The sequence below is a fragment of the Caretta caretta genome, chromosome 13 (genome assembly GCF_965140235.1).
Source record: "Caretta caretta isolate rCarCar2 chromosome 13, rCarCar1.hap1, whole genome shotgun sequence".
Classification (NCBI taxonomy): Eukaryota; Metazoa; Chordata; order Testudines; family Cheloniidae; genus Caretta; species Caretta caretta.
In genome coordinates this window covers 12,364,871-12,386,521 of record NC_134218.1, presented here as the reverse complement: position 1 = coordinate 12,386,521, position 21,651 = coordinate 12,364,871, and the positions used below count along the sequence as shown (strand labels likewise).

Genomic DNA, 21,651 nt, shown 5'->3' with positions numbered 1-21,651 from the left:
AAGATATATCTCCCCATGAGGCACGTGGGTTACAAACGCACACGGTGAAAATCTGTCTAAGGTGACTGGTTTCAGAGTAGCATCCGTGTTAGTCTGTATTTGCAAAAAGAAAAGGAGGACTTGTGGCACCTTAGAGACTAACACATTTATTTGAGCATAAGCTTTTGTGAGCTACAGCTCACTTCATCAGATGCATCTCTCTCACTTCATCGGATGCATTCACTGAATGCATCCGATGAAGTGAGCTGTAGCTCACGAAAGCTTATGCTCAAATAAACTTGTTAGTCTCTAAGGTGCCACAAGTCCTCCTTTTCTTTCTAAGGTGACTGTAAGTCACAAGGACTGATGGTGATTCACTGTTGCATCGCTCCAATGTTACACTGGCAGAACATCTTTGATTTCAGTGGCAGACTAGAACCTCTACATCCATTGATTAAATGCCATCGCTTTGAAATATTACAACAGGTTTCCCAATGAAACACAATGTCTCTGGGTTGCCTCCTGCAGAGTGTAACACACAAGTGGATACAATTAAGGACACATTGGCATTGTTCTCAGTTGTCCCTCCTTAAAGGGGACAACCCCCAGTTTAGCCCCAATTTTCCCCTTCTCCCCTATGCAGCTTTGAAGTTCTAGCTTTTATCATTGTAGACCATCTGCCGAGGGGATGTTAGCTCGTGAAGCAGACTCTAGCTGTTGGATGAGATTTTCCAAGCTGCCAAAGAGACTTTGATGCCTAATTCCTATTTGTTTTAATGGGAAACGAGCATCAAAACCCCTTAGGTAGCTTTGAAAACTCCCACTCGCTGCTCTTGATGTTAAAATAATTAGCACCATGTTCTATATAGGTCCTTATAATGTGCTCATTGCTGAAGTATTTGATCACCTTCTGGCAGTGCATTAGCATTGTGACTAACATGTTTTTGTTTACACACACACACACACACACCTGTATGTTTACATTACAGAAGTCCAGGTCAAAGAAATGCACCATGCACTTGACCTGGAAGTTTAGGGTTAATTCATATCATTTAAAGTGTCCTGCACCCGTTTTTCCCTTGTGGTCCTAATCTGGAGCCATTGGCTTCCGGATTCCTCCCATATTTGGGTCTCAGGAATGCTAGCTGCCTGAAACAGCTGTAGTTTCAATGGAGCTATAAGAGCCCTCCTTTTCCTCTTCAGACCTCTCTTTATAGCCTTCCGACATTGACAGGTCTGTACTAGCAACAGAGTGGCAGGGGATGCTGTGCCTGAACTGACCGACAGCAGGTGAGGTGCCAAGGAACCCAGACCAAAAAGAGAGGGATGCTGGGGAAAGGCAGTGACCAGAGATGGAGGGAGAGAGATGGGAACCCTTTCAGCCACACGTTGGTACCTCAGTTTCCGAGTAAACTAGTGAGAGGTGTTTTAGCTGATCAGTGGTGTCAGCTCTCAGGCTTTGCTTGCAATTCTCATGATATTTGGTGTTTTTCTTAAAGCCTCAGCTGCTGAAGTCAAGAGAATCTCAGCTTTCATTTAAAAAAGACAGGACATTTCCAGCCCTCGTGGTTGCAGAGAAAAGCTGGGGAACATGAAGCAGGTGCACTGTAAAGGTTCAGAAACCAAAAAGCAAATAAAAAGCAGGCCCAAATGATTTATATAAAAAAATCATTATTTTTCTGTCAATTTCATGATTTTTGTGGGGCCTAACTCATGATGTTTGACCTCTTGGGACTGGCAATACTGGTCAGCTGAAGCGTTTCTTTACTCCGGGCACCATGTAAAGCAGGAAGGGACTCCTCGGTCAGTCAGTCAGTCTTTCCTGCCGAACTCCCGGCTGACCTCACTTTTCCTTCCCTCAGAGAGGTCTGATACTCTTGGTTCCATAGACCCCAAAACAGCACCACGCCTGGAGCTTTGGGCCATATCGCACCCTCCACCAAGAGAACAAGACACGTGGAATAGGAAACTATGTCAGGATTCCCCCTGGAGACTCATTTTGCCACATCCCTCACATTAAGTGGCAGGGCTCACTCTCAGACATTACAAATACCATCATGGAGGGGACAGCACAAGTCCAGGTAGGAGGGAATTAAGGGAGAGCAGTACAAAAGGTGATTTACGTTTGCCATCTATACAGTAACTCCAGTGAGCCTGCACTGGTAAAAAGGAAGAGGGATAAGAGGGGTGCAAAGCCAGTTCTACCCACACATTTGATTTCTTTAGAGCGGTTTGTTTTGGTACCTTTACACGTAGTTCTCCTCCTGCTTATTAGCAATGCACACCACCACTAAAGCTGCCCACCCCTGCCCTTCAGCACTCTGAATCAAATCCAGTTCATCAGAGCCAAGCTTACCTAATTGTTCAACATCCAGGTTCTCTGCATTTGCAAGGGACAAATACTCCGAGGAGGCACTTTTTGACTGGCCTTCAAAATCCATCGTTAGATGCTGCGATTGTGATTTATGGCTTCTGCTAGCAATCAATCTCAAGCCAACTTGTGTATTCGAACGAGGAGCTTGAACTACAGAGGAAAAAAATATGAATAGCCATTGAGAGCTGACAAATAATTAATCCTGGCTGATAGTTAATGCTCCACCAGATTTCTGCTTTTCAGAATCCGCTCTGACCACAGCAGGTTGAATGTTTAAAGCTACTTCGCCTTCCCACACTGTGGTGCCATTGGTTTATTTAGTTAGGGTTGTAAATGTCATTAGTGCATCTTTTAATCTTCTCTGACAATATACTTTCAACAGGCTGAGATGTGGAAAAACCCTAGCAACTTGTCAGTCCATTTTCCCTGTTCTTCATCGTGACTGAGCCAGATGAAGCCCTGAGTCAGGCACTGTGCAGTCTCTGCCTGCAGTGATCATAGCCTTTGTGGTGACCCACAAAGAGGTCTCACCCCCTAATTAGGATGGGAGGGAGCATCTCACTGCCAGGACGTGGTGCTGGTTATTCAGTGGGGCGCACCCTTCTTTCTGAGCCAGTTCTGAACTAAAGCACCAGCATGTTGCTACAGGGCACTGACTGAGTTCTGACCATGTGGGGTCATTAAAGATCTTGAAACCACCAAAGGCATCTTGACCCTCTAAGAATTTTTGCCAGTTTTTTCCCCAGCCCTAACCACGGGGACACAATGCAATGCACAATGGCAGTGCTCCCTGAAACCTACACAAAGCATTTCCTTCATAAGGCACCGAACCTCCCAGTTCTTCAAAAGAAATGACTGATGTCACAGTTTAGGGCAGGTGCACCTGTATCCTACTTGGTGGTCCAGCAAAGGTGCCGACTTTAGGATCCAGACTCTGCAGCTGTCACCACTCTTGGGTGAAGACCAGCATCTCTCTCCCTCCTGATCAGAGTATTTCCAGGCTACATAGTTTACAGATTATGCTGTGAAATCCCCAGCAAAAAACAGGCCTGCTTTGGATTGCTTTGCTTCTTTCCTCAGAGACGATATATAGTGTAATTGCCGCAGTTTGGTTTCCACACAGTTTTGTCTCAGCAAGAAAAGTAAAGCATTACAGAGAAAACACATTAACAACAATAAAAGAACCTACATGCACGCTAATAAGCTTACCAGAAATCAGCCCTCACTCCACAAGGGCTCTGGCTGTTGAACAGTACTTCAAACCCCAAGCACGGGTTTTCTGTGGCTACCAGTCCATCATCTTTTTGCTGACAGCAAGAACACATTTCAAGTGGCTATGTTTCTAGTGGGGGTCTTGCAGGGATTGGTTCTTTTATCAATGACCTGGAAGAAAACATAACATCATCAATGATAAAGTTTGCAGGTGATACAAAAATTGGGGGAGAGTAAGTAGTGAAGGGGACAGGTCACTGATAGAGAGTGATCTGGATCACTTGGTAAACTGGGCGCACGCATACAATATGGATGTAAAAGTACACATCTAGGAACAAAGGATGTAGGCCATACTTACAGGATGAGGGATGCTATCCTGAGAAGCGGTGATTCTGAAAGAGATTTGGGGGTTGTGATAGATAATTAGCTGAACATCAGCTCCCAGTGCGACACTGTGGCGAAAAGAACTAAGGCAATGAATGCTTGGATGCATAAACAGGAATCTCGAGTAGGAGCAGAAAAGGTATCTGACCCCTGGATTCGGCACTGGTACAACAACTACTGGACTACTGATTCCAGTTCTGGTGCCCACAATACAAGAAGGATATTGTTACACTGGAAAGGGCTCCAGAAAAAGCCACAAGAATGATTAAAGGATTAGAAAACATGCCTTAGAATGATAGACTCAATTAGCTCTATTTGTTTAGCTTAAGGGGTGACTTGATTACAATCTATAAGTATCTACACAGTGAACAAATATTTAATAACGGACTTTTTATCTTGCAGACAAAGGTATAACATGATCCAAGATCCAATGGCTGGAAGTTGAAGCTAGGCAAATTCAGGCTGGAAATAAGGCTTAAATTTTTGGCAACAAGGGTAATTAACTATTGGAACAATTGGATTCTCCATCTCTGACCACTTTTAAATCAAGATGGAAGGTTTTTCTAAAAGATCTTCTCTAGGAATAATTTTGGAGAAGTTCTATGGCCTGTGTTATACCAGAGGTCAGAGTAGATCACCATGTTCCCTTCTGGCTTTAGAATCTATGAGTCTTATTAGGCCTCTGTAGGTCAAAGTCCTGCCAGCCCTTTCCTACTGATTGGGGCCCCTCTTGAACCAGAGGCCCTATCCATTTGATGGATCAAAGAGAAAGCCCTGAGTCAGTTTTAACTCTGGCTATTTATCCAAAAGTCCTTTCTGTGTCTGTTGGTCCCTGACAAATCCATTTTGAACCAGTAGATGTGGTAGTAGCTCTCTGGAGGTGGTACAACCTGAGTCAATTTGTCTAACCACTCCCCCCCAGCCCCTAGTTCCTGGGGGTCTGTGGTCCCCCTCCCCCATGAAAATACATACAATCCCTCAATAGTACCTAAACATTTTCATTTTTAGTATAATGGCCTCCTAAACTACTTAAACTTAATTCAGTAAGGTTTGTCCAGCATATGGTTATATCCATCAAAGCTTAATTCTAGACCAGGGATCTGCAATGTTTGGCACGCGGCCCACCAGAGTAAGCCCCCTGGCGGACCGGGCCTGTTTGTTTACCTGCTGCGTCTGCAGGTTTGGCCGATCACGGCTCCCACTGCCACGGTTAACTGCTCCAGGCCAATGAGGGCTGCAGGAAGCCGCTGCCAGCACATCCCTTGGCCTGCGCCGCTTCCCGCAGCCCCCATTGGCCTGCAGCAGTGAACCACGGCCAGTGGGAGCCGTGATCGGCCAAACCTGCAGACATGGCAGGTAAACAAACCAGCCCGGCCCGCCAGGGGGCTTACCCTGGGGGGCCGTAGGCCAAATGTTGCTGATCCCTGTTCTAGATCATCAGGCTGGAAAAAAGAAAGCTTCAAAATCTGGGCCTTCTTGTCCAACTCTGACAAACTCTGACAAACAAAATTGTCTCCCCCCCTCCCAGTTTGGTTTTCATCCATCTATTCATTTTGTCATATTCCTAGACTGTCAGATCTCTGGACAGGGCCAGTTTGAATCTCAACTAGCTTGGAGGAGACCTACTTCTTGATTGGAGCCTCTACACATCACTGTGATGCAAATAATAGTGACCTTCATCTCGGTTCAATGGCAGTCACTGTGCTGCAGCACACAGCCAGTCAGATCTTCACAGTGACATTTGAAATGGGCCCCATCCACGGCCAAAGCCCAGACTGTGGTGTTTGGGCTGAAGATGGATCTCCATACCCATGGAGAAGTAGAATTTAGCATTAGGGAGGGCTGATATTTTTCAGTTGAAAAATTTTTTTTGATGCAAAATGCCGCGTCCCCCCCACCCTTGTCTCTGTCTAAGATCGCTATTTTTCAGTGGAAAATTAGAATATTTTTCAGCAGTTTTCAGGTTATGAAAATGGAATTTTTTTTTTTTTACTTTTTAGGATTAAAAAAGGCAAATTTCTGAGGAAAAAACCTGAAAATATGCCTCAATCTTTTTAAAAAAATTTATTTTCCATAAAAAGTTTTGGGGGAAATATATTTTTTTGTTTTTTTTTTTAGAAATTTTGCAAATACCATTTTTCAGCCAGCTCTAGCAGCTCCATCGGAGTATTTCCAATTCTATCCAGTAGAGGGCAGACGAGCCAGCGTGTTATACACCCTTATCCCCAGCCCGCCACAGTGGCTCTATGACCTTCACAGTTGGACTACTCTATTGCCGAATTACTGAGCCACTTAGGAAACATTTCCTATCTAACCTGCAGCTTTTTCTTTTTTGAGCTGCAACCCTTTGTTGCTCTCCAAACGCTCCTCCAGGTAGCCAGCCCTGGAAGCAGCCATCATTGTAAGCATACATTTGCTAGCTGTCTTGCACTAAGAGTCTCCAAGAGACCACCAGTATCCCTTATAGGAGGAAAAAATTAGTGGCAAATGTATTCATTGAATTCCTATCACATTCACAATAGTCACCAGAAAGGGTGTCTGCCTGAGAGTGTGTTATTCATCGAACCATAGGTTTCAAAGGGGCTGCAAAGATCATCTAGTTTAACTCCCTGCCAAGATGCAGGATTTGTTGTGTCTAAACTGTCTAAGACGGACGGCAATTCAGCCTCTTTTTGAAACCTTAGTGAAGGAGCTTCCACAACTTCCCTAGGCAGCCTGTTCCATTGTCCAACTGTTCTTCCAGTTAGGAAGTTTTTCCTGAGATTTAAACAAAATCTGCTTTGCTGCAGTTTGAACCCATTGCCTCTTGTCCTGCCCAAGGGAGAACATTTTTTCTTCCTCTTTATGGCAGCCTTTCAAGTATTTACAGAGAGCTATAATGCTCCCCACACACACCTTTTCCAAACTAAACGTACCCAGTTCCTTCAGCCTTTGCTCATATGGCTTGCATTCCATCCCTTTGATCATCTTTGTTACTCATCTCTGCAGCCTTTCCAGTTTCCCTACGTCCTTTCTATACTGCGGTGACCAAAATTGGACACAGTACTCCAGCTGAGGCCTAACCAGTACCAAGTAGAGTGGTACTATCACCTCACGTGACTTACATCCTATACTTCTGTTAATTCAACCCAAAATTGCATTTGCTTTTTTTGCAGCCGCATCGCATTGTTGACTCTTGCTGATGATGTGATCCATCACAACTCCCAGGTCCATCTCAGCAGTGCTGCTGCCAAGCCAGTTATCCACCCACTCTGTATTTATGCATTTGGTTTTTCTTCCCTAAGTATAGCACCTTACATTTGTATTTGTTGAATTTAATTTTGTTGTCTATAGCGGAGTTCTCCAGTTTATCAAGATCCCTTTGAATTTTAGTTCTATCTTCCAAAGTGTTTGAAACCCCTCCTAACTTTGTGTCATTTGCAAATTTGACCAGTATGCTCTCTATTCCGACATCCAGGTCATTAATAAAGATGTTAAACAACACCCGGCCCAGAACAGATCCCTGTGGAATTCACTTGAGACCTCTGAAAACTATTGCATCTGTCCACCAAAACTAGACAGCAAATCATATGCTATGTATTTTCATATCCTAAATACAACAGATATTCTACTTCCTAATAGGAAGAGGCACTACATGGAACTGACAGCTCCTATTTATTCTAAACTGCTCTACAGTAATCACTTTGATTGGAGTCAGTTTTTGTTTAGGATCAGTTGGAGTAATTTCTTAGGGGATGACAAACTGAGCGATCTGGCCCAACCAAAAGTACACTAAAAAGAGCTGCAAGTCTGGGATTTATTTTTTTGTCCTGTACTCCAAAATCTTGCTACCATATGGCTTCTGAATCTAAGCACTAAACTACAGACATGTATCTGTGCTAAATTAGAAAACATAAATAAAAACATACCTTTTTTCAATTGATACTTATCGTTTGCATAGTGCTCTTCAGCTGCAAGGCAATTTTAGATGAACTAGATTAACAAGATAGGATATGCATGGGAGACAAGAACAAACAGTATTATTTCAATTTTACAGATGGGAAAACTGAGACAGAGAGGTTAAGTGACTTACCCGAAGGGAGAGAAGTCAAGGGCTGAGAGTAGAACTCAGTCTAGCGATCTAAATGGGCAGATCAGAGCCAGGAACTCCTAAGAGCCAGCTGGAATAAATGGGAGCTGCACCCAGCTGGGGAATCTGTCTGCGTGTCATTTTTTCCAGTTAAACACCATTGCTTTAAGAAAAGTTCGTTTCTGAGTATAAATTTGCATGTCACATGCAATAACCCCCCAGGACTATATTGTCCATTCACATGCAAATCAGGAGTGACTGCACTGCAATCCACATAGTTGCACTGCTGTAAGCAAGAGGAGAATCAGGCCCTCTTTTATGATAATTTTACTGTTCTTGGACAGTGTACATGTACCCATTTCAAAAACAGATTTGTATTATTGGCCAAGGCTGGGGTTTTCAAAAGCAGCTCAAGCTCCCAATTAATTTGGACACCTAACTCCCTTAGTTTCCTTTGGAAAAATTGCAGCCGAAGGTGCTAATTCCAGGTGGCACTTGTGTTTTGGGTTTCTGGCCCAGCCCCCATATCAAATGTCCTAGCTACTGTTCGTGGCATCTAAGAATATAAGAAACAGCAGATAAAATCAAGGCCAAGCGAATGCTATCATCCAAGTGTCTAGAGTCTTATCTTTGGACCTTTTCATGTCCTGCCAGGGTTTTGTTAGTTTGGCCATGATTAAAAAGAACTTTCCTTTGGATCCAAAACACTCCCTCCACTCTCTGTGCCACACACACTGAGAAAAAGAAAAGTAAAGAAACTTTGGATAAAACGGGCAGTCTTTCCCACTGCTCTCAGCAAAGAGTCCCTATGGATTCTCTTCAAAGAAACAATCCTCTAATGCATGTTACATTGTTAGCTGAGATCCCATTTCAGAAGAACCCTGCGGGTGACAAAACACATTTATACTATTGGAAGAAGGATGATGCTCAGTGTTTCGAGTGACGACCCTGATCTGTATCTGCAGCAGCCAGCAGCCCGTGTAAATTCTCAGTCAGATACAGCGAGGGGCAGACAACTGTGACAGTCTGCAGAATGCCAGACAAGTAAGCAGCACAGCTGCCCTGATTTTAAAAAACCAAAACCAAAACAAAACCAAAAAACCCACACACAGTTGAGAGTTGTGGCCAGATATGCTGACTGAAATCCAGGGAGGGATCAACTCTAGGTTTCTCCCCTTCTTTCCCTTCTAGTCTTAAGGCTGTATCATCCCATCCCCAGGCTCCTTTGCTCAGAGGAATGTATAATAACTTCCACCAATGATCATCAATTTGGACAGAACCCAGGACCTTCCACACACAAAGTCACTTGGGCTGAACAAATACCTCTATTAGCTGGTAGCAGCAGCAGGCTATTATCCTCTGTAGGCCAGCTGCTGTAGGGTGACACATTTAATCTACAGGTTATACAGGCATGTGAAGTATGTGGGTACATGGGACACCCAAGCAATGTCAATCTCACTTTTCTCCAGATCCTATAGAAGCCACTCCTTCTTTAACTGCATGGTGTTGAGCTCTATGGGTTTTGTGGGATGGAGGGCAAGGCAGGGCTGTGGGGAGAGCAGAGTGCTCTAACTCTCTGAACTTGCAGAAGTTAAGCCACACTGTGTATGAGATCTCTTCAAACACACACCAGGTGTTACCAAAACAAATAAATAAATAAACCCCACAACCTCTTTGCATGTTGGTAGCCGTGAACCTATAATGTAGGCTATGCTACTAGAGGACTCAGAATAGCTCCTAAAGCTGGGTAGGAAAAACTTCCCCTTTGCCTGAAATTGAGCTGCCTCCAGGAAGAAAAAATTATTAAATGCAGTCATAGGCAGCAACATGGCTAGAACTGCCGACGCTACGTGAGAAGTGAATCATCTGTCAAGCAGCAATGGGAACAAGGATTAACTCAATGCCCGAGGAAGAAGATCTCAGATTGGAAGCTGTAACAAACAACAGTGGAGAAAAGTCTGGGTTATGATGGGAAAGATAAAATGTTGAGGATAAAAAAGAAATTAAAAAAAAAAAAAAAAAGCAAGAGAGATGCTGTGAAGTGTTGATGCTTTCAAATTGGTACAGACACTTTCCAGCAAGCAGCGCCAGGGGGAGACTCAGAAATTTAACAAAAATAGCCTCAGTGTTGGAAGTGCTGGGTAAGGCGGAATCAATTTTTTCTTTAAAGTCTTTTTACGTTTAAAACCAAGACCCTTGCCATTTGTGGTTTTTAAGAGTCACAATTAAAAATGGTTTCCGCCACTGAGAAACCAAGTTAAAATAGGTTTCAGAGGAACAGCCGTGTTAGTCTGTATTTGCAAAAAGAAAAGGAGTACTTGTGGCACCTTAGAGACTCTAAGGTCTTAGTCTCTAAGGTGCCACAAGTACTCCTTTTCTTTTTGCAAGTTAAAATAATCTCTCCCCCTTCAAATATACTGTAGCTTCCCTTGCTGTTTGAGAAGAGAAGTCGTTTAGTTACAATAATTCTCTCCCCCACACACTAGGGTTGCTAATTTTGGTGGACATATTCCTGGAGGTTTCATCACAGGACATAATCTTTAATTAAAGATTAATCTTTAATTCCTGGAGACTCCAGGGCAATCCTGGGGGGTTGGCAACCCTTCCCCACACCAAATAGTAGAGGTGGATGGATTTTTACTTTGCTGGAATTTTTCAATCTTTGATTGGGAGAACTGAAATGAAAAAGGTCATTCTGGGATGTTGATTCAAAACAAAAAAACCCCAATGTTGTTTAGTTTCCATTGAAAACGTAGACTTCTCATTTTGCCATTTCTCATTTGAAACATTTCAGAATATTCAATTTTGCACAAATTTGTTATTTTAATTTTTCATTCTCATTGGGAACGGAAAGCAATTTTGAAAGGTCAGTTTCCCACATATGGAAAATTCCTTTCTCAAACAGCTCTACCAAGTAGATGTATCAGCCTTGTTCCTGGACACATTTTGTATATGAAAAAATTACATATAGCTTCGCAGCAAATGAGTGAGTAACAAACTTTGATATGGTGGTGAATAGAGCATTACAAATGCATGGACCAGATCTGCACTATCTACTTAAGAAACCATTTCCATGCACTGTCATTAATAAGCAGCTGGATGCTCCTCTTGACATACTAAGATGTGGACCTTTAAAAACTTTAGGTCAATGACTTCAGCTGCAGAACTTGCTTCCCTCTGTTAAAATATCAGTTTGCTTCCATACTACAGTGTATTTTAATGTCCTTTTACATTAAAGGAGTATGTAGCGGATAGGAATTGGGCAATATCCCTAAAATATAGCGCAATACGGCACAAAGACCCTAAAACAAACAAGCCATTCCATTACAAAACTGCATATAAAACATGCTATAAATCAGCCATTCAAAATAAAATGCATGTAACAGTATAGGAAAGCTAGGCACAGCACTGGAGAAATGCATATGAAGCTAGCACCGGAGAAATCATAAAAGGTTCAGGCAAACATCCAGAGTTTTAAATGCTGATCCCATCCTACAGAAGTCCCCATAAGGCCCACAGTCCTCCATTCCTTATAACCCCCTTCATCCTCTTCCCAACAGACCTCACCTTCAACAAAATGAACAAAGAGTAAACTGATGATGAGATGTCTACTTCCGTTTGGAGCCAAACTAAATATCCCCCATCACATAGTTACTTAGTGGTTCATTCTTGGTTAAGGAAGATCGGTCTCCCGTTAGCCCTGTCCAGCTTTTTTTGTAGGGGTAGGTCCACACTTCTCTGGCAAAATTAAGGAGCCTATCCCTTCCCACACAGATCTAAAAACAAGTCGAATTAGCATCAGCTGATCTCCTTGAACATGTTAAATATGCGCAGACAATCAGGGATCATTAGGAAATAACATGGGGCTTCAGCCATCTGACTAAACGCAACCAACCAACTCAACACTCAAAAAGGCAACCCCAGAAAAGCTACTCAGATTTTTTTTTGATGGCGGTGGGATAGCAGAGGAAAAATGTGACCCAACTTGGTGGGGGTAAGGCTAGAGGAAGCTCTCATGATGAAAATATCCCCCACACCCTTTGGTTTCATAGCAGTGCTCGGGATTTGAAAAGGGCTACATTTCAGCTGTTTTCACATTTCGCTACAGCTGTTTTGCATGGGCCGGTTGGCAGTGCTGGGTCAGTTTAGACTCTTTGAAAGGTATTGCAGTCTGACAGTTCTCAAACTTAACTGGGCAGGTTAATTGCTTGCAAGAGCCAAGAGATTTGTCATTTCTCTGACAGAGTGTGTGGTTTTTTAACTTGCAGGTTGGGTGGCTCTTCTAAAAGGAGGTCAAGAGTTACACGTATCACAATGGCTTTGGAGCTGCAATCCATGGTCTTGCAGTAACACACCAAAGGGAAATAAAGCACTGTAATCATGTAAACGTGGGAGGGGAAGATGCTGCCTGGCAATGGAGCACCTGTCAGAGTAAGGAAGCAGATAATAGCACCAACTCCTAGCGCATGTTCTACCCTGTCATGCCCAAGGGGCATTTGGCTGGGAGGGAACTCTGGTTATCCTTGCTTTGACCCGATAACATTGTGGCTTTGGATCTGGTCTTACATCCTACCCCTTTAGGATTCCCATCATTACACCTGAAGGCACCAGGCAATTGCATTTTAGCTGTGGAACTCATTCACTCCTGAAACCTCTACTTTATTCCCTCACCCTTTTAAAATATTATTGTTTATGTTAAAGTTGATCCTAGATGCTAAGTGAAGCTTCTTTTCCAACCTCCTCCTCAAAGGTGCCTAGTACCTGGCTATTACCAGGTTGCTAACACCTTCCTTTCCAGTTGCTTATATTAAAATTGTCCTCGCCCATTCGTTATCTGCCTGTACTCTAGGCAGGCAGTACTTTACCATGTGCCCTCCATACTCTGTTTTTTTACCTGGACTCCTTGGCAGTGGATGATGTGTAAATAAAATTATTGGTTTTGATCTGAGAAATAATTTGTAAACAATTCTTTGATAAGCATACACAACTCCACAGTTGTGGCTAAGAAGAAACATTGCAAAGGGGATGTGCAACAAGAGACATATGCCATAGTAAGTGCACAGTTGATATCCGTATATTCATATTATTGTAGTGCATGAACCAGGACCCCATTACATTAGGTACTGTACGAACACACAAACAAGAAATTCCTCCACACAGCACTGTAAACATTAGTAGCAGCTCAGGAATAGTGACCCCCATTTGTAGCACTGCTTAGGTACATTACTGGATTCTGGCTTTTGCTGAAGCTTCTGATAACCTTATTTCAGCATTGGTTAGTACCTGAGTTAATGATCAATACTCGGGCGTTCTGCAAAAGCTACCATACTCCATTCTTGCACCATTATAGCTGAGCAACTAATTCAATCAGTGCTTTTTCAGCCTTGTTGGTTTTTTGTTTGTTTTTTTTAAACTAGGGCCCTGATCCTGCAGAAATTTACTCACAGGCTTAACTTTACACAGTGTTTAATCCAGCTGACATTGTCTGTGAGCGCACAATAGCGGAGATATGAACGGGGTTGGTTAATTTCACAGAAGGTGATGTGGTGATGTTTTCATTTCCTGTTTGCAAATGCATAAATCTCAGACCCACTGGTGTTTTAAATGTGCTTCCTAAGATTATCCCCCAACATACACTTAAAATTTCCTGTTTCCACAATTTGCCTACTAGTAAAATGGGTTAGCTAGACTACTTGGCATAAGCAAAGAGGGGAAAAAACCCAAGACTGCCCAGTTTCTGAAAGTAATTACTTTGTTCCAGTAAGAAGCCACCAATCTGATTTAAAAAAAAGTGTTAAAGTCTGCTAAATCAAGTTCTGCAAGGAGTGCCTGACCAACAGCTGCTCTAAATACGTGATAGACACAAAGACTTTGTGCTTGTTTGATGGCTGAGTAAAATATTGGGCACATTCACACACCAATGTTCCATGATCCTCAGGGGTTTAGTATTGTTTGAATAAAGAAAGGATTTCACATTCTTGAGGACCAGGCTTTCAAAACTTTGCACATACACACCCAGCTCTGAGCTCACACTCCCCAGGGTAGTGTTTTGTACACCCAAAAACTGAAAGGAAAACAATTTAATAGACACAGTACTTACAAGTGCTGTCTACACAACAGCTCTGGCTCCCACAGGTATTTAACTCTTCAAAACATCAACCCTTTACCTGATCTGCCTGTGATGGGATGTAAGATGGGATGGGTCTGAGTTACTACAGAGAATTCTTTCCTGGGTGTCTGGCTGGTGAGTCTTGCCCACATGCTCAGGGTTCAGCTGATCGCCATATTTGGGGCCGGGAAGGAATTTTCCTCCAGGGCAGATTGGAAGAGGCCCTGGGGGATTTTCACCTTCCTGTGCAGCGTGGGGCATGGGTCACTTGCTGGAGGATTCTCTGCACCTTGAAGTCTTTAAACCATGATTTGAGGACTTCAATAGCTCAGACATAGGTGAGAGGTTTATCGCAGGAGTGGGTGGGTGAGATTCTGTGGTCTGCGTTGTGCAAGAGGTCGGACTAGATGATCATGATGGTCCCTTCTGACCTTAATATCTATGAATAAGAATGCATCAGGTGGAAATGACTGGTCAGGTCTCAACTTTCAAACACACATTTTCAGACACTTTAAGATGGGCTGGATGCATTTGCTGAAATGTAGTTTTATTCTAGAGTTAGGCCAATTTATGGCATCTGGTATTGAGGTATTTTGAATGGAGGTCTCTAGGAGGTTCAAATAGCTCAGAGGGATAGCAGTGTAATACCTCAATCCACCAGATCCTACTATTAGATCCTTGGAAGGGGTGGCGTGGCAGGAGGTTTACTAGCATAGCAGCTTCCCTCCATGTTTATATTCCCCAGCAGGAAAGACTACTGAATGATAAAAACACTAAGCGGATGATAAACAATGTAGTTGAGGGGGTTGGAGTTGGGAATCTTGGGTTCTCTTCCCAGTCCTGCCATGAATCTGTTTCAAGCCATCTAAGCTAATGTCTTCAAAAGCGGTCAGTGATTTTGTGTGCCCACCTTCGACAATTTGATTTGAAGCGTGCAACAACCAGAACTTCCGTTGAAGTCAACGGGAGCTGCAAGTTCTCAGCACCTCTGAAGAGTAGAGTCACGTTGCCCCAAGTTGGGCACCCAAAAACCTGAGGTGCTTGTGACCAGTGGCCACTTTTGAAATGCTGCTCTTACCATCTGTGGTGCAGCTTAGCCATCTAGAACACCATGTCAATATCACCACCAACAGAGCAGGGCTGGTGGGAGGCTTAATTAAATATTTGTAAAGCCCTTGAGGCACTCAGAGGAGTGGTGCTATGGAAGTGCAGTGTTACTAAAGGCTTCACACTTTTAAGAGGAAAAACAGACTCAGACTTTAAGACTAGTAGACTTTCAGGTCAGAAGGGAGCATTATGATCGTCTAGTCTGATCTCCTGCACAACGCAGGTACCTCCTGCAAAGCTGAACCCAGCTGTTAGAACACCCTTAAGAAAGTGAAAGTGGAAACCCTGCAAACAGTTAGGTTTTTAATCTGTGATTGCTGCAAGCTGACCACAGCCTCCAAGGAAACGAGTCACACGAGTTATCTGCGCTTAAGACTTAAGCTAATCTAGACAGTTCTCTGCTGATTGATGGTTACTCAAGTTAAGAACTTCTCACCATCAACCATGCTCTTGTTGCAAAGGGAGGATCACAAGGGTGGTATATATTGGTGTCATGATGCAACACTGGAATGCTTCTTCTGCAATAAAGGTGCACACAGACACACACATGCACACGCAAACACACTAAACAAAAATATTTAGCATGCAAATACACTAGGAGCAAACTACAGCTTCATTTGAAAACCACAGTGTCTACACATACGCTGGCTTGTCATTTTAGCCCATTAAGAATGTTAGTGATTAACTCCCCTACACGCAAACGCAGAACTGAGGATATAGTTTTTCCAGTGTTTTCAAAAATTAGGGAAGTGCATTTAAAAATACGTTGTGTTGGCAAACTCTGAATTTGGCTAAGAAAGCAAAAGGAGAAAACAAACATTCCAAAGTATTGTAAAATTTATTGTATAAGTATTGCAGCTTTTAGAATGACATATAATTGCCACTATCGGTTACTGTTACACAATAAGCGTTTACAACAGATTCTTGTAACTTGGCATCAGAGTACATATTCATACTAAACCAGCAAAATATAGATAAGTACTGCATTGCATGTGCTGTCAATAGTTTACATAAGTTTAAACTTGAACAGAATTCAGGATACAGGACTGCCTATAACAAACTTCAAAGCCAAAGCAATGCAACTGGAAGTTTAAGAAAATATCAATACAATGAAATGTGACTATAAGGCAGGCAAATTAGGACTTTAATGTCGTCCTTCATGAGCTTCTATAGTACAGCAAAAATTTGAAGCACAGTTTCTGGAAAACTCTCTTTTTTTTTTTTGTAGCTTTGTGTTGTACATAGAAAATCGGAGCGGACAGAAGAGAATAAAAATTCATTCTGTTCTTGACTAACATTGTTTATGCCACACATCTGGATTCAGTCGTTTTTCAACCCTTAATAAAAACGTTGGGCTTTTATTTTTTTTCAGTATAGCAGTTAGTGCAATTTTATTGATTCATATGCATACAAAAGGGGTCATTTCCCAAGAAAGCAATCAGTTCTCCTTACTCCCCCACTTAAGATAGAATGAATTTTAAAATACTTAAGGAAACAATGCACTAGATTAGTAAAGCTGATATTCCAACTGTTGAAATCAAGGGTTGTGAAGGGAACTTAGTTTTACCAGTGTTAGAACCAAATAAAACCCATTCTTCCTTGCCATCCTTATTTAAAAATCCTTGTTCACATTGCAGTTCACTAAGTTTTGGTGGCACTTTATTGAAGAATGCTGTTTGCCCTACTAGAAGATACAAAGAAAAAAAGGTAACATGACTTTAAAGCTAACATGTCAAACTTCTAGCAAACAGGCAGATTGGGACAAGAGGTTGCGAAGCATAAGCAATGTCTTGTTTCTTCTGCTTTTGTTAAATTAAAAAACAAGTGAAAGGGTGCTCCTTAAAGGGCTTCAAACTCTTCCCCCTCCCATCCCCCGTAACACCAACAGCAAATCTCCCATTATGGTCCTACACTACAGGAGTCAATCAAGTTCAAGTACAGTTCTCTCATCTGCAGAAAGGCAGGGAGAAACCAAGGGCAAAGATACATCAGCTGTTGTGCGGCACAGCTGGTTTTCAGTAACTTGGTGGTAATATGGGATATCAGTGTTCAGTAGAAATGGACCCTGAGCCAAAAAAAGTTAGACCATGATTCCTAAAACCCTGTTAGGATCTTGGGGTTGGTTTGGGCCCCCATCTTGAGTATTTGGGTAACAAATACATGGATTACACAAAGCAGAAAGAGGATTTAGGGGGAAAAAATGACTGGGGGTAAATCCTGGCTCCAGTGAAGTCACCCAAAATTTTGTCATTGACTTCGGAAGAGCTCAGAATTCACCTGAAAGGGTTAAGTGCTGTTGGAAAACTAGATTGGTTGGGATCTATGGTTTCCCTTTCCATATATGCCCATATCTAAATCCCTATTGATGGACGTTAAGGACACCTTGTTGGAAGAAAGGATAGATCCTTTTTGTCTTTGTGCAATAGATGAGTTGAAAGAGGAATTCCTTTTCATTGAAAATTCAATGTTTTGAGCCTTCCTGCTTATACAGACATATCTTCTGCATACAAGAAAAACAAATGAAAATACTCTTCCTGGGAAATAGTTGGGATGGGGGAGGGGGAAAAAAGTGAAAATTAGACTCTGTATGTTGACCAGCTCTATTTTCACTATTCTTTTTAGAATCCTCTCCTGCCAACCCCCATTAGACAGTGCTTTCAGGAGAGCCAGATATCTTTCTGATTGATTTTACAGGTTTTTGGGGCGTGTTAATCCCCTCTTTCCCCCTCCCAATGACAAGACAGTTCAGTTACTTAACAACCTCCAGTCCGGATAACGCTTCCATATTTACTATACAGTTTTAGATGTGATGCACACTCCACCCAAAACCTGCTGAGGTAACCATTTTTGTAGCAAACAAACTAGTTAGACTACAGAACAAACAAACAAACAAAAAAGAAAACCCAACAATACTATTCACGCATTTTGGCTCAAGAGGGCAGTAGATATTATGTTTCAGTTTGTCTTTTGGTTGGTATCTCATTTACAATATCCACCACAGTTTCCTACCCCTAAAGTAGGATATGTGCATAAATGTATTCAAGTTACCTTACAAACAGTCCATGAAAACAAATGGCAGAAAGGGAGCACCTTACATGGCTAGGCACATCAAACTGGGTCTAGTGGGTGAAAGGGAGCATTTAAAGAAGCAGTACCCCTTTTAAATACATAATGGGAAAATTTAATGCAAGGATCTAAAGGTCAGGAGACCAGACCCTGGTAACTCACAACACTAGCAAAGATTTGTTTCTCCCTCTTTAAGGGGAGGGTTACTGTTTCTTTAATAAGGCACTAATTAGACATGTTACATAAAGGAAAGATAAATTTTAAAAACTTGTATAAATTCATCAGTTTTGTACCTTTCATGACAAACTAGATTTATTCCTTTGCATGACTTTTTTTTGTTTTGTTTTTTTGTTTTCTTGTTTTGAAGGCCAACAAAATTTAGGTGACATGACTTGTACAGTTTATGAAGATTTCAAGAAGCTGTGGAAAAGCAGGCAGTGATACTGTGAAGGTACTGGACTACTACCAGGCAAAAACAAACAAACAAAAAACCAAAACAAAAAAAACCCAAACAAAACAAAAAGCCCACAAGCAAAAACAAAGTAATGATCAAACTTCAAGTTAATCTATTCATTATCTCCTTTAAAATATATATAAATATTGTTCAAATGGTCAAAACTTCAAAACTGTTCTCATGGTTTGTTTGTTTTCAAGTAATAGGAAAAGTTGCTTAACAACAATAGTTTATAGTTATTGCCTTTATATCTTTCATTTATGTTACTCTACTAGTTAGCATCCTGCAGAAAAAGAAGTTACACCTCCTTGTAAAATCTTCACTCTTTGTGGTTCCCCCATCTGACCCTTCCTCACATTTGTAGATATCCTCTCCCAGCAAATGGAGAGGTGTAGCTCAGCTAATAACATCTGCACACAAGGTAGCGAGAACAATTATTCCCTTATGTGTGTTCTCTCTCTCTCTCTCTCATATTTCACACTGTCACATACAAATTCATCACAAGGGTAAAACGTCTATCCGATATCCACACAATAGAAAAAATGTAAACAATAGCATAGTAAGACAAAATGCTTATGAAACAAAGATAAATTAAAAACACATCCAATGATTTTGAGGAGGTGCTTGGAGGGGGGGAGGTGGAACCTTGACATTGAGGGATAAGGGATGGTGCTTGTTTCGAATGAAGAAATATTCAGAAGAGGTAAAGGGTTTTGCTTCTAAAGCATTAAGCATGGTTTCGTTAGCCTTTATTTAATACATCACAGGAGCAGATTCATTTCCATCTATTGTTTTTTATGCCTCTTTCTCTAAAGTAATAAAAAAAACAGTTAAAAGCCAGAGGCGGCGTACAAGGATTGCAGACATTTATGCAAGACAATTGCACTGTTTTATTCCGAATAAAAGTTTTGCAGTTTGACATCGTATGAAAATGACATGAACAAACTGCAGACTGTTCAGCTTGTTTCCATGTCCCATTTAAAAACCTATCCAAAAAGCCAGACTTCCGTTACGTTCCCGTTTACTCACAGTCACCTCAGTAACCACCGCTTTCTCTCAAACCAGGGCCCTTCAGTTTAATATTTAAAGAAAAGCAAAAAAAAAAAAAAAAAAAAAAAAAATTCATTGTTTTCCTTCAGACCGAAGCTTATTCCCTCCCCCCACCCCGCCCCTCAAAAAAAAAAATAGAAGTTGTCCCCCCCACCTCAAAAGTAATTTTTTTTTGCTTCTGTTGTTTTTAATTCACAGAAGTGTTGAGAGCTTTTTTTGTTTAACTCCAATAATCCTAACTGGCAACATACATGCAAACAAACAAACTCCTCTTGTTCTATAGGGAATGTATAAAGCAGTGACTATCATTAAACAACCCAGTAGCAGACTGTCCTGTATGGGTAACACTCGGGTGACTATGGAAATTGAAGATTTGCATAAGATGCCGTCTCTCTTGCAATGGTACTTCCAGGGTTGCCACTTCAACTTTAGGATTTTCCACCCCCTTCCAGCTAGTTTGTTCTTCACTTTGAAATGTATCCCTTAACAGTTTTGTGGTAGACATGATAGAGGCTTTGACCAACACAAGCACTGACATATTTATATTAAAAAATAGTGCAAAATTTCAACATTTATATAAATAACTCTAAACCCCTGCTTTTGATTTTTTCTGGTTTTTTTCTGCTTTTTTTGTTTTGTTTTTTTTTGTTTTGTTTTGTTTTTTTACAATGTAATACATACTTTTTGAGTTGGCACTCAAAAAATTGCCATTTTTTTCCTCCTAGTTCAGAAAACAACAAAACATTTTTTTTTAACTAGGCCTCTTCTAATACAAAAATACTCCTGCTCCTCACACATACAGTTTCTCTTATTTTTTAATATATATTTATATATATATTGCAGATCTTTAAACAAAATGTTTTTGTGCAAATATTTTTTTTAAAGTTAAGTGAAATAAAAAAAAGCATCCACACACACAGCTCAACTAGAAACACCACCAACCAACAACAACAACAAAAAATGAAGGACTACGGTTGATTCTTTTTTTTTTTTTTTTCCTTTTTAAACTTCTAGATGCAGCTCAATAAAGAAATGGTTTTGCAAGCTTTCTTGGCTTGTGCATTCAGACCAGACATAACAAGTAAATATTATACACAGAGTGGCAGGGGAGGGCTTCTTATTTTTTGCTCGTCTTCCCCAACTCTCTCTTTTTTCTTTTAATGAGAAGTGCAGAGTGTTCTTACTTTCGTGTTGGATTTTATTTTATTTTAAAAGGGGTGCCCTTTTTGCTTCTCTTTATCTTTGTTCCATGCGGTTGTGCTCTCGAGGCCATTGATTTGTGAATGGTGGAGTCTATTGCCCTCCAGTATCGAGGGCATGCCATTGTTGTTCTGCTGGTGCTGGAAAAACGTAGATCCCGGATAGTGACCTATCACCTCACTGTAGGTCGGCGGCGGTCCTTCCATTCTACCATTGCTTCCATAGCAGGTCGCGCTGATGCCAGAGTTACTGCTGGGTGGGCAAGGCCCTCCAAACACTGAATTATCTATCAAGTCACTGTCGAAGATGGTTCTATTGGGAGGGGCCCGGACCGATTCTCTGTTTAGTTCCATTTGCTGCTCTGGATCTCGGAGTTGTAGTGTGCAGGGTCCCTGGTAAGGGGGTGGCTCCTCTCCATCTGATAGGGAGATGGTGGGTGGGAGATCAATCTCGTGTTGCATGTAGGGGTACGTTGGCTGGAATCTATTAAAACGGTCCCTCTGCAAAAAGGATGGAACTGATAGTCTGTCTGTGGGTCTTGGAGTGTAGATTTGCTGCTGAAGACAAAGGAGAGAGAGTGAGTTTTGGAACATTTCAGCCTGTATCATAGCCTGCATGCAAACAGATGAGGTTATTATGCAATACCA

General features: G+C 41.7%; 1 protein-coding gene across 4 annotated transcripts in view; it reads right to left on the bottom strand.

Annotated features, from left to right (window-relative positions):
- Positions 1–16,053: 16,053 nt before the first annotated feature.
- Positions 16,054–21,651, bottom strand: part of PMEPA1 (prostate transmembrane protein, androgen induced 1) — a 66,839-nt gene continuing 61,241 nt past the window's right edge. For 3 of the 4 annotated variants that reach the window (XM_048820088.2, XM_048820090.2, XM_048820091.2), the window contains one exon: positions 16,054–21,561. In XM_048820088.2, the coding sequence (XP_048676045.1) occupies positions 21,013–21,561 (549 nt within the window). In that variant the 3' untranslated portion in view covers positions 16,054–21,012. The remainder of the gene's footprint in view (positions 21,562–21,651) is intronic. The other variant, XM_048820089.2, reaches the window with a different exon arrangement.